At 49.6% G+C, this 12,774-nt stretch overlaps 2 protein-coding genes across 4 annotated transcripts in view; one reads left to right on the top strand and one right to left on the bottom strand.

Annotated features, from left to right (window-relative positions):
- Positions 1 to 394: 394 nt before the first annotated feature.
- Positions 395 to 5,565, bottom strand: LOC120949686 (transmembrane protein 134). Of its 3 annotated transcripts, none has more exons than XM_040367120.2 (3): positions 5,091 to 5,565; positions 4,517 to 5,023; positions 395 to 3,887 (listed from the first exon to the last, which is right to left on the bottom strand). In XM_040367120.2, the coding sequence occupies exons 2-3, from the start codon at positions 4,708 to 4,710 to the stop codon at positions 3,530 to 3,532; spliced, it is 552 nt and encodes a 183-aa protein (XP_040223054.1). In that variant the 5' UTR covers positions 4,711 to 5,023; positions 5,091 to 5,565; the 3' UTR covers positions 395 to 3,529. The 3 variants fall into 3 exon arrangements, with proteins under 3 accessions (XP_040223054.1, XP_040223055.1, XP_040223056.1); XM_040367121.2 differs by having other exon boundaries at positions 4,517 to 5,020; XM_040367122.2 differs by having other exon boundaries at positions 395 to 3,845; positions 5,091 to 5,559.
- Positions 5,566 to 5,783: 218 nt separating this feature from the next.
- The window catches only part of LOC120950361 (citron Rho-interacting kinase), a 7,974-nt gene continuing 983 nt past the window's right edge, over positions 5,784 to 12,774 (top strand). The window contains exons 1-5 of the mRNA XM_040368339.2: positions 5,784 to 6,322; positions 6,402 to 6,499; positions 6,587 to 8,625; positions 9,770 to 12,060; positions 12,129 to 12,774. The exon at positions 12,129 to 12,774 is cut by the window's right edge and continues 983 nt beyond it. Of these exons, the coding sequence (XP_040224273.2) occupies positions 6,064 to 6,322; positions 6,402 to 6,499; positions 6,587 to 8,625; positions 9,770 to 12,060; positions 12,129 to 12,774 (5,333 nt within the window). The 5' untranslated portion in view covers positions 5,784 to 6,063. The remainder of the gene's footprint in view (positions 6,323 to 6,401; positions 6,500 to 6,586; positions 8,626 to 9,769; positions 12,061 to 12,128) is intronic.

Genomic DNA, 12,774 nt, shown 5'->3' with positions numbered 1-12,774 from the left:
AACCGTCGAGGGAGCAAGCAGCAGCAGCGTCAGCGGCACTGAGCACGCAAACCGCACGCAATCGGGGCTTTTTTTTGCGCCAGGCTTACTCTGGGATGCTTTGCGCAGTGTGTTTCCGTCATGGCGTCATGGTGACGTGTGACTTTCCACGGAAAGGAACAAATCGGTGATAAAATAACTATCGCCGCAAGAAGGGGGCGATATTATAATATCATTACATGCTAATTTGAGGAAACAAATCGGATCCACACTGCAGTCAGTTTATCGCCGCACTGCCGCAGTCACAGAGGTGTTTGGTGAAAGCGAAAACGCTTAATTAAATTATGGCCACGAGGGGGGGGGGGGGGGGGGGGAGAAAAATAAACATTCAGAACTACTCCGGCTTACACCAATCCTCTGTTTTATAAAACTTTTTATTCAAAGTCACTAGTAATAATATAATATAATAATAATAATAATAATAATAGTCATTTAAATACACCGCGCCATGGGTGTGCTATCATGTTACAAAGCGCCCAGTCCCCAACCCCCCGCATCCACAACCGGAAGGTCAGGGAGGGTGGTTTACGTTTAAAGTGTATCTTTTCCTTTTACTATGACCCTATACCAGCGCCAATGGTGCCCTCCTCTTCTCTATCATACTGATTTTGAGGAAAGTGTCGTATAAAGGGTGTTTATGCATTTAATGTAATGTGTAATTCGCCTCTAATTCGCGCTACTTCTTGCTTTGAGTATTCTCTCTGTATCATTTGCAACCTTTTTTTCTCTCTCTCTCTCTCTCTCTCTCTCTCTTTTCTTTCGTCCCCTTCACTACTCTTGATTTCTTATTTATGTTGCAATGGAAATGAATGAACTTTTATATTTTTGATTTTGGGTTTTCGTGCTTGTAAAGTGTCCGCATAAAAATTGTCTCCTTTTCATCGGTTTACCTCTTTTCGGCTTAGATTTTATGTTAGTGTGTGTATGTGTGTTTTTTTTTAATTGCACCTAATTTATTGCATTTTTATTCTATCCAATTGTAGCTTTTGTTTCGTTTTTTTTTATATCATCGTGTTTGTTTGGGTGTGCCAATACGGGAACAGTTTAGGTTAAAGCTCTTTTTTATACGGTGTTTTAAGATGTTATTTTGTTTCCATTAAATCCCATGCTTTACATTACTTTACACCCTTTCCTGCAAGCTTATTGCTGCACTTGGTAGTACGTTTTTAAATAAAATGTTCGAACAGTTGTATGTCTGTAGCCGTTACCTTAACGTAAAGTAGCAAAAATTACGTATTTAGTGCAGTGGTATAGATTACAAAGGAAACGTAAATATTGTTTGATTATATGTATATATAAATACAATGGTCTTCGCGCGTATTAGTGGAGAATGTGAGCAAAAAACGCAGGGAAACATTTACTGTTTTGTTGAAGCTAGTTAGTCAATCGTACTATTCCAAGCGTCGTCCTACAACAGCATCATCATCAGTTCTCTTGTTTTCCCACTTTCCGACTGCCGATTTTCTTTTCGTATCGTATTTCATTCATTCACCTTCCACACAGAGTTTTATCACAAATAGTAATGTTGTTGACGGTTACGGGAATTAACAAAACCATCGTCACCCGAGATGTCTTCCCGGTGGTCGATTATGGTTCTACCCATTTAAGTTCCAATCCAATCCAGAACCGAATGGTAAACCAATACGCCTTAGATAAAGCACGGTGGCCCCCGATTTGCCATTATTTTTTTCCTGCAGCAATGAAAGCGTTATCGAGCGTAAGCGACTACCTTCCATGTTGCACTTTGCTTTTGTTTTTTTTCGTTTGGTGGTTGCCCCCCTAAATTGCAATTAAATTTGCAGTAAATCGGTGTGTTAGTAAACGTTTTACAGCTATCTATCAAATTTGTGGATAACACTTTCTAGGCCTGTTTTTTTTTTTTAAAGAGAGCTCGTACTGTATTATTCTCGACTTTACATGCCTAATATAGGGATGGGATGGTGGTGGTGTAGTGCAAAATGTGCCAGAGTTTGATTGTTTCAATACAAAAATTTGGTTCCGAATAGAGTTGTTGAGGGGGGGGGGAGGGGGGAAATTCATCCCGTTTTCGGTTTACAGCGCATCTACTATAAATATATATATAGTAGATATATGTAGTATATATGTATGTGTGTATTGAGCCCCAAAACCTCGCAATACTAAAGATAAGACCCCATTACAACCACCCATCCTTTCTCCTTTCCACAGCATACATGTATATAAGCACTTCAGCTGCATCAACGCCTAGTCATCGATCAGCAAGGGAACTACTAAAGGGATAGTAGTAGTAGTAGTAGCAATAATAATTATTATAATGATGCTAGTGTGAACAAGCCTTTCGGACGTCCTCAGCATTGTTTGCTTATTTTTCGCATTCGCATTTGATTTTACCACAGAGATTTGGACAATTCATTACCTCTTCCGTTCTCCTAATTCCTACCTATTCGCTCGCGCCGCCTTGTTTTGAATCGGAAATTGTATGATGCTGTAAATGTATGCTAATATTTAAATCGTTCAAATGTTTGTGTAGTGCAATATAGACACGCTGTAGTGTAAACAAAACCGTTCCTCCTGTAACCATGGTAAAGCTCGCGCTGCAAATCTATTAAACCTTCGAGATGCATTGGTCAATATTGTTTTCCCTTCTCAGCCTACTTATATTTCTCCCTGGAGAAATAGCAATAAAAAAAAGTATAATACAATGGCACGCAAAGAAATGGACCGAGCGCGTTGCAGAATGACTTTGAAACAGGTGCTTTCACGCGCACAGTGCGGTAAATCGCCCCGTGTTTGTGGAAAAAATACTTTTTTTTATATAATAAGCTTAGGCGCCGTCGTTTTGGTTGAACCTTCTTACTGTGTTGTCGGTTTTGCTGTTTTACTGTCGCTTGTCGATTTTATACAATCAAAAATAATGTATCCCTTCCTAGTTCGGTGGTGTGCATACAAAATATGGGACCTTTTTGTTGTTGTTGTTGTTGTGAAGGGGGTGCGCGAGTGTACGCTGGAAGACGCTAGCAACGGACGGGATGGTGTTGTTGTGTGTGCAATATGCTCGCCCTGTGAACGTGGTGCTGTGAGCGATTCATGAATTCACAACAACAGTACATCTGTGCGGGGCCTGTCATCATCATCATCATCATTCGCTATTCTTCACATTATGCTTTGGGAAAGAAAAACGTGATGATTCTTCTACAGGTTTCTCTCACTCCTAGCCTACTAGATCCTTTCTCGGCGTACGAAAACAAGATAGCGTAGCGTAGAAATAGGTAAACCATGAACAAACCGCTTGTTCGCAAGTCTTTTGCCCGTTGTTATCGTAAGTAATTCTATAAAACTGCCGCAAAAACTAAGCTAAATGGCGTGGCCCTGCCCCTGCCGCCGTTGACCCTGGCCTTCCCCAGAAACCCCGAACGCATAGTCGAAAATTCGGTCTCACCTCTTACTGCCGGTGTACTTCCTTCCCGCGCTGGTGTTCCATTTTCCACGCACACACGTACACACACACTTATTACGTGAAAAGCGGTAGGTGGTAGAAGTCGAATCCTCGGTAGCCGCGGGCCGCCAGCCAGATGTACACGACGTGGTACGCGCCGGGGACGAAGCAGATGAAGCCGGCGACGAAAAACACGGCCGCCTGCGATCCGTTGTGTGGTTCGACCAGCGCGTACGCACCCATCACGATCAGTCCGATGCCGATGATCAGCAGGGCGAATGCGGCCAGCACCGTGCGCCAGTTTTCCCGCACCTTCGGGTGCCGCCAGCAGTAGGTGTACGATTCGCTCGCCGACAGGTGCCCGTACTCCTGTATCAGCGAATCACTATCCCTGGAGGTGGTATCATCGGTGTACTTTAGATGGGCTCGATTACTACATACACACCAGCGCACACACACACACGCACGCACACAGAAACACGTCCGACCCAGCACAGGTGTGGGGGAGGAGAGCGCAATGGTGGGTTGCAGGTTCCAGCGCAGCAGCGGTTTGCATGTTTTGTTTTGTAGTTTTATGCATGAGTGTGTGTGTGTGTGTGTGTGTGTATGTGGAGTGGGGGCAGTGCGTATGCGTACAGGTGTGCGTTGTGTGTATGTGTGTATGCGTGTTTATGTTGGCATTACAGTTACGGGGTTTAGCAGCAGCGATCCAGCGATGCCGGCACGGGCAGATAGGACAGAACACAACCAACCAATCAACCAACACCCACAGGAAGTCCACGGGAATTATACGAAGCAACAAGGAACATTTGCATGAAGGTGTAAAGAGAAGGTAATAAAGAAAGAGGAAGAGAACGAGAAGGAGAGAAAAGAGATACCAGAATGCTAATATACCCATAGTACAGTCTACACAATTATCGATTGTAGTGTTTCTTCCTCTTTGCTACTCTCTGTTACTACCACCACCGCTACCAATACTAACACTACTGCCCATGTACACCCTTGGAAAGACACCCGGAAGCGGAAGCGTTAGCATCTGCTACTACATCGACCCCAACTTACCTTTGATCGTGTATTCTAATCGACACATCGTCCGGGGAGCGCGCCTTCGCCCGCATCGGTGTACTGATGACGGTCGAGCCGTACACCTTAATTACCTCGTCCGTTTCCTCCTCGAACGCGTCGTGTATGGAGAACCGCTTGGCCGAATCCTTGCCGTGGTGGCCACGATTGCCACTACCGTTCTGTAGGCTCATCTTGGCTGTGTTCTTTCTGCGAAGCCGTGGACTGCTGCTGCTGCTAGTCGATTGTTCTGATTCCGCTGACTAGATGATCCGGGACCGTTCTACGCTTTCTTTGTCGCTATGCTTCAACTGCTGGAGAGCATACTTAGATGAACTGATGCTGTTTGATGGGGGGCTGTTTGATTTCACTTCAGCCGAACAAATAGGCAGGCCCCCGCGGGACGTGGTTTCCGTCCGACCAGTTGTCGCTGCGCTGTTATTCCGTTGTAACGAAGCAGGGCGTTACACCGCTAGAACAATCGACGGACTCCGATTTTCACACCTGCTGTAGTGGGACAGAGGAAACGCTGTACGCTAAACGGAGCGGCAGATGAAGAGGTTCATTAACATACATTTACGCTTGTCGACGGCGAGACGGCGACGATGACGCTGGAGTTGTGTTGTGTTTCTGATGGCGCAGCAGCTGCTCAGCAACGACGGGCTGGAGGCGAGCCAGTTCCGTGCCGCATTTTGTGCGTTCTTCCGGTCGTTCTGCAGCGGGCGGAGATTCTTTCAATCGCACCTACGGCACCGACGGTTGTTGGCGGAGCGGGTTACACTTTGTTTAGAACTTATGAAGGACTGCGCCGTCCGAAAACATGGCCGACAGGAGTGTGCGGGAACAAGCAGGAAACCCATATATAGACGGCCCGTTTTCGCCTACGTGCAACGCGGGGCAGGTGTGTGTGCGTGTGTGCGATAGGCGAGCTAGGTAAACTATTAGCGCGAGGAAGATAGCAACACCAACAACAACAATATGTACCTCCTGCTTATTGTCCGTTGACGTTTGACTGCGGTCGATGGTTGTCAGTTTCAGTTCGATCGATTATTTGCTTTCAAACTCGACGAAAGGGTTTTAAAGGTTTTTGGTTAAGTTTGGAAATATAAATGTAATTGAGAAGTGTGTTAATAAAAATAATGATAAAATTCCAATGCGTTTAATTATTGCAGACACGTGTGCGATTTGAATGAAAATATAAAATAAATTTGAACATCGATTTCAGCTTTGACAGCGTGTTTGACAGTTGATGAAAAAGGCGCGCTCTCGCTCTCTGGCAGCACTGCCCAGCAAAGCCAACGGTTTTTCGGAGTCTGAAAAACCGAAGCGACACAACGGGTAAACATCAGCGCGTCGTGAGTGAGTGTGGTGCTGAGCAAGGATAAAGTTTTCTACGCGCTAATTATCCGCGCCGGCTGTAAAATGTGTGAACAGTTGTAAGCCGAGCTGGAGACTCGCTCGATAAAAGTTTAACGGGGTATACTTTAGCTTTTTTGGGTATATTTTTACACTTGCTTGCTGGCTGACTGGGACAAGATCGTTTCAAGATGTCCAAGTTTGAGAAGGAACCAAAAACGATAGCCGTGCGGACGGCGCGTCTCAATGATTTGATTCTGGGTCGCTCGAATGGTGGAGCGGGGGCGGACGCCTCGTCCCACGAAAGGAAGGATGCAGCGGATGGTGCCCTTCTGGAAGTTGCGCTCAGTCGGGAAGGGCTGCTGGATTCGTTGCTTGTGCTGTACGACGAATGCAGCAAAGATGCAATCAAGAAAAAGGACAAGAACATCGCTGACTTTGTCACGAAATGTAAGTAAAGTGAACATGCGCAGCGCGAACGTTTTATTAACGCTTTTATTGCTATTTTCGTTATTTCATCACGCTGCAGATCGTCCAGTCATACAGGAAACGCGAGAGAGGCGAGTGAACGTGCATGATTTCGATGTAAAATGTCTCATCGGCAAAGGTTACTTCGGGGAAGTTCATGTAAGTTGAGGGAAAATGCAGCCCTATGATGGCTCCCCTTGGCTAATCCTAGTAACCTTCCTTTTGTTCGTTCATTCCTTCTATTAGCTTGTGGCCGAACGACACACAAAGCAGCTGTACGCGATGAAGAAGATGATGAAGGAGGCAGTCTCGTCGACGCAGGTACGAACCGAGCGGGACATTATGGCTACGCGTCGTTCCGACTGGATTACGCCGCTTCAGTACGCGTTCCAAGACTCGCACAGTCTGTATCTGGTGATGGAGTTTCTACCCGGGGGCGATTTGCTGAGCCTAATGATACGCGTCGGTGTGTTCGACGAAGAGCTCGCACAGTTCTACCTGGCCGAACTGACTGCCGCGCTGCACAGCCTGCACACGCTGGGGTACGTGCACCGAGACATTAAGCCGGAGAACATTTTGCTCGATCGTTTCGGGCATCTGAAGCTGGCGGATTTCGGAAACGCGACCGCCATCAACGACGATGGAAGCGTATCGAGCCCGATGCCCGTCGGCACGCCGGACTACATTGCGCCCGAGCTGCTGCAAACCCTGTCGACCATTAGCCGCACCGTGAACAGTGCGAAACACGACGTCACCTGCGACTTCTGGTCGATGGGCATCATCGGGTACGAGTTCATAACCGAGCAAACGCCCTTCCATGGGGTGAACGTGAACGAAACCTACTCGAAGATACTGGAACATTGCGAGGGGCGTATTGGTAGGAAGCTAACCTTCCCGGCGCACGTTTCCATCTCAACGAGCTATCGGGATTTGCTCGATCGGCTGGTGACGAACGCGTCCAACCGTATTTCGTACCCGGAGATAGTGCGTCATCCGTTCTTCCGTGATCTGAACTGGGACCGTTTGCGGTACATGATTCCACCGATCATACCAACCGTCAGCAGCGATGACGATACGTCCAACTTTGACGACGTAGATAAAACGGCCAAACGTAAGGCAATGCTTGGCCGGAAGCCGACGTACAACATTGCCCGAATGAACGAATTCTCCGGACACGATCTGCCCTACCTCGGCTACAGTTACGTGTACGAGGAGCCGGACTCAACCGCGGTGTATCGCGATACGGACGAACACATGAAGGCAGCCCGGCTGGCAGCGAAGGTGAAGGAGCAGGAGCGTCGCTTGAAAGAGCATAGCGGCGAAATCCATCGGCTGCAGAAGGACGTGCTCGAGCGGGATCGTAAGATTGTCTCCATAACGGCGCACAGCAAGATACTGGACGAAACGAAGAAAGAGCTCGAGCGCATGAAGGAGCTGCTGAAGGAGAAAACGGCCGAACTGGCCGCCACCCGGACGGAGAACAAAACGTTGCGCAACGGTTTGAAGATCGAAAAGGAAGAGCGTCTCAAGAACGACGCCACGATCGCCGATGTCGTGAAGCAGACGTACAAAAAGTGGGAAAAAGCAAAGCAGGCCTCGGACCAGGCGTACGAGCGACAGCTGGCGGAAAAGAAGACGGAACTGGCCGGCGCCAACGATAAGCTGCGCGAGCTGTCCACCGAACTGATGGCGCGGCTGGACGAGTGTCAGCATCTGCAGGCGTCGGTGGAAAACTACAAAGAGCTGCTGAAAAAGTCCAAGGACAAGCTGATGGCGGACAAGGAAAATCTCGACCGCAGCCAGCAGGAGCTGATGGCGACGTACGACGCCAAGATAGCGGAGCTGAAGACGAAATGGAAGGCGGAGAAGGAGCAGCGGGCCGGGCTGGAGGCGGAGGTGCGCGAGCTGCGCGACCGGCTGCAGGAGGAAGAGTCGAACGTGAAGTTTGTGGCGGAGCGGGAACAGAAGCTGGTGGATAACATCAAGCGCCGGATGACGATGCAGCTGGAGGAAAACAACATGCTGCGCGAAGCGAAACAGTTTTCGGAAAAGATGAGCGAAGAGATGCAGAAGAAGAACGACCATCTGCGCAGCGAGATCAGCAAGCTGCAGGAGGAGAAGATCACGTCGGTGTCGGTGATCAGCAGCGTGGACAGCAGCCGCCGCAGCTCGCTGGTGTACGAGCAGGAGTTCCGCAGTGCCAACTCTAGCCTGCACGACATGACGACCATCATTTCGGGGCCGAGCGTGGAAGCGCAGCTGCGCAACGATCTGATCAGAGCGAGGTAAGTTTGAGTTTGATTTTATTTTATGACAACAATGTTTAAGAGTAGTTAACATGTCTTCTAGCTACATTCTAGTTGCCTTTTTACATAGTTTCAAAGTAGTAAAGTTTAGTGGGTAATTGTTTGTTTGTTTGTTTTGTTTCTTATCTCCCCGTAGAGCAAAGTACTTTGAAGTTCCGTTGTACCGTTTGAACAATGGTGTTACTCAAGCCCATGTCTAGTGAGCAGGGTCACTTTCTTATGGATTTAAAAGATGCCATCTATAGTTTTTTCTGTTATTATTTTTTATTATTATAAAAGTGAACTGTGATATGGATTATTTTGTGTGCAAACTTTTGTAGTACAAGGGATGAAATGAATAAAATTTGTTTAGAACTCTATTAGTTGCAATGTCGCTAAAATGAATTAAAAAAGCACATGAGTAGAGGAGTGTTGCCGGCATCCAATTACAGCATGCCATGAGGAGTGATGGAAAATATCTTAGTAGGTTTCTTTGGTTGCTTCCCGCAAATGTCGTATTGCGTGTGTCAAGAAGATTTGTTTGAAACTGGTGACCTTTTTTAATATGTTTTACTATAATAATAGCACAGGGAATATGATATTAAGGTATTCCGCTTTTGGCCATATTTTGTAGCTTTTTTTTGTGAATTTTATTTTTGTCTTAAAACAAATCCAATTTTACTATGCTTGTCTTGTCGGCATCATCATCTCGCAATCAACACATCTGCTTGGGTAGAATAGATAATTATGGTTAATCTGTTGCTGCGTATAATTGTGCCGATTGGGAAGATATGGAATTGAAGCAAACAATAACCATGTATAGAAATCTCAGCCATCCATTCTCTCTACCTTGTTGATCCCGTCGTTTGCGCCATCTTTGTATATGCGCGCGCGTGTGTGTGTGTATTTGCGTGTTCATGTAGGTATGCAAATTGCGCTCTTCTCTACACGTGCTTTGCCAACTGTAGGATGAAACCCGTTATGACTACTGTTCTGAAAGCAAGGGGTCACACATAACATTTATTCTCACACGCCGCTTGCTCGCCTGCTAATAATCGGAATACTGTCTGGATTGTTTTCTTTTTTCTTCTTTTCCCCATTTTTTTACGCATCTGCTTCGCCTCGCCTCGTTCACTCCGTACAGAGAAGGTGAAAATGAGCAGCGCAAACGGGCCGAAAATCTAGAGGAGGTGGTCGACCGGCTGGAGAAGGTAATAGCGCAGCTGAAGGCAAGTGGAACAGGATTGTCCGGCGCTGAGACGCTGCTCGAGAAGCAGAAGGAATGCTTGGAAGATAAGCTGTCGGCCATCCGCGAGCAGGCCATACTGGACAAGCAGTCGGCGCGCACCGCCAACCTTTCGCTGTGGAAGCTGGAGAAGGAGCTGGACGCGCTGCGGGGCGAGAAGAGCATCCTGACCCGGCGCATCGAACAGTCGGACGATCGAGTGACGCGCGTCCGCCACGAGAAGGAAGAGCTGGAGTTTAAGATGAAGCAGCAGCAGGAAACGATCGCCAACAGGGACAAACAGATCGAAGATCTGCGCGCGGACCTGTCGGTGCTGAAGGATGAGCTCAGGAAGGAGCGCGAACTGTGGAGCAGCTCGGAAAAGGACCGGCTGGCTGAGAAGACGGAGCTGATCGAGTGTCTGGCCAGGGCGCAAATGCTCGAGGAAAAGCTAAAGGAAAGCCAGCAGAAGCAGCAGCAGTTGAACGATCGCGTTAAACTGCTGACGGTGGAGAACGGGCGCTACGCCAAGGAGCTGCGCGAAGCACAGGACGAGCTGGCGGATGCGACGGAAGCGAGCGAGAGTCTCGAGCAGCGGTTGGCCGCGGTTACGAAGAACTTTAACATGCTGAAGGGTGCGTGTAGCATCACGGAGACGCAGTTGACCGAGATGGAGATGCTGCTGGAGAAGGAGTCAAAGCGCAACCGGGAGTGCGGCGAGCAAATGGAGACGCTGCGCAGGCGGCTCAGCGAGAAGGACCACGACATCGAGCGCGTTAGGCAGGAGCTGCAGGCGGAACGGTCCGGCAAAACGCTGAGCGAATCGAAGACGAACCATCTGCTGGCCGAGTACGAAGAGCTGCGCAAGAAGTTCGAGGAGCTGCAGCGCCAGATGGTGGAGCAGCAGCAGGAGCTGATCGAGAAGACGAGCCACCTGTACGAGGTGCAGGAGCGCATCGAGCTGCTGAATCACGATGCGGAGAACCTGCAAAAGGTGGTCGCCAACTACGAGCAGGAGCATTACATCCTGAAGGAGGAGAACGCACGCATACTGACGGACCTGTTCCTGGCGAAGGAACACATCACCAAGCAGGGCAACGAGATGCGCGAGCAGCAGAACGTGATCGAACAGCTGACGGCCGAGCTGGAGCACGTGAAGCGGGTGCTGCAGGAGCAGAAAACGTTCTACACCGAGCGGGACATCAAGAGCGAGGCGACGCTCGCCCAGCACAAGAAGCTGATCGACTACCTGCAGGCGAAGGTGGAGGAGTGCAACGCGCACCGGAAGAAGAAAACGTTGGCCGGCCTGATCTTTGGCACCTCCTCCTCCTCCTCGGCGTCCTGCCAGGACAGGAAGGAAAATGTGGTGCCAAATGTTGGTGCCGCCGGCGGTGTACCAGTAGAATCGACCACCAGCTATAAGAAGCTGCAGGACGAGCTGCAGAAGGAGCGTGCACGCACCAGCCAGCTAAAGGAACAGCTGCTGCGCGCCAAGACGGATCTGATCGTGGCGGAAAAGGGCAACACGATGCAGAAAAAGCAACGCAAGGACGATGCAAACGTCGAGACAGAGCGAAACGTTAGCAAGGAAGGGCGCCGACTGGCGATGGAGATGGCGACGCTATCGGAGGCAACCGAGGATCTCAGGGAGAAGCGAACGCAAGGGGCCGAACAGCACGGAGCACGCCGACGTACGACTTCGGCAGCGGGCAAACAGAACGCTACCGGTGCTGTTGGGAAAGCGCATACCTTTGACATGACGATCGTAAGCTCGTCCTCCGCCTCCAAACATCCGACCATACTGTGCGCGGGCTGCAATCGTCTTGTGCTGGCCGGCCATCCCTACTGGAAGTGTTCCGAGTGCAGTATTGCCGCGCACCAAAAGTGTCGCTCGTCGGTGACGGGTGGTTGTGGTGAGCCGACGCGTCGAAGCGGAGTCAGCGGGTGCGGCGATGATGGTAAAACGAACGAATCGTTGGACGATTTTGCCGAAGAGCTCGGTCTCGGCGATGATGAAGAGACGGACGCTGAATCTGTGGCGCCGACCCAAGGAGGAGGACGCAGGAGCCCAGCATTTTCGATGACCAGTGCGGAGGAGAAGGCGGAGGAGGATCGGTACGTGGGAGATTTGCTGTTCAAAACGAAACGGCTCGAACCGAAGCTGTACGTGAACGATATCTACGAAGTGAGCGAATCGGTCGTACTTTTAGGTAAGAGAAATGAATGTCTTTTAACAAAATAACTGTTTTCAAAAACGATTCTGCATTTTATCTTGCAGGTTGTGATACGGGACTGTACTCCTACCACATGGATACGGGTGAGGTCGTGCACATCCGCGGCATCTCGAACGTGCGCTCGTTTGCCGTGTCGCACGCGATCCCGAAAGCAATACTGATCGGTTCGGAGGGCGAATATCTCTACCAGTGCGATCTGCGCCATCTGCAGAGCCGTGCGCAAGCCTCCGCCTGTCTGCAGCCGAAGCTGGAATCGTTTGTGCTCGACCTGTCGATCGCGAACCGTACGCACAGCGAACCGTGGCACATTGTGCGCATGATGGAGGACATACCGGCGGGTGGGAAGCTTTCGGACGCGATCGCCATTGCGGCCACCTCGTCGCGCATCGTGATTCTGAAGTTCGATGGACAGGCAGGGCGGTTCAAGCCGGTCCGCGGCCTCGACACAATACTGCCCGTGTCAACCGTACTGTTCACGAAGGATACGGCCATCGTTGGGTCGGACAAATTTTTCGAGATCGATCTGCGCACGTACGCGGCCGAAGAGTTCCTCGACATGTCGGATAAAACGTTGGCCGACATGCGCAACTGTGCCCCGCTGGCCGCGTTCCGCATCAACAGCCAGGAGTTTCTGCTGTGCTACCGGGAGGTGGGCATCTTCGTGGACGATTCCGGCTGGCGGTCGCGCCC

Source organism: Anopheles coluzzii, chromosome 2, assembly GCF_943734685.1.
Source record: "Anopheles coluzzii chromosome 2, AcolN3, whole genome shotgun sequence".
NCBI lineage: Eukaryota > Metazoa > Arthropoda > Insecta > Diptera > Culicidae > Anopheles > Anopheles coluzzii.
This window is presented reverse-complemented; position numbering and strand designations above follow the sequence as displayed.

Excerpts from the sequence above, each read along its gene's own strand:
- LOC120949686 (XM_040367120.2), bottom strand. The coding sequence starts at position 4,710 with ATGAGCCTACAGAACGGTAGTGGCAATCGTGGCCACCACGGCAAGGAT. Across the intron at positions 3,888-4,516 it reads ATTAGAATACACGATCAAAG|TAATCGAGCCCATCTAAAGT; the intron begins GTAAGTTGGGGT and ends GTGTGTATGTAG.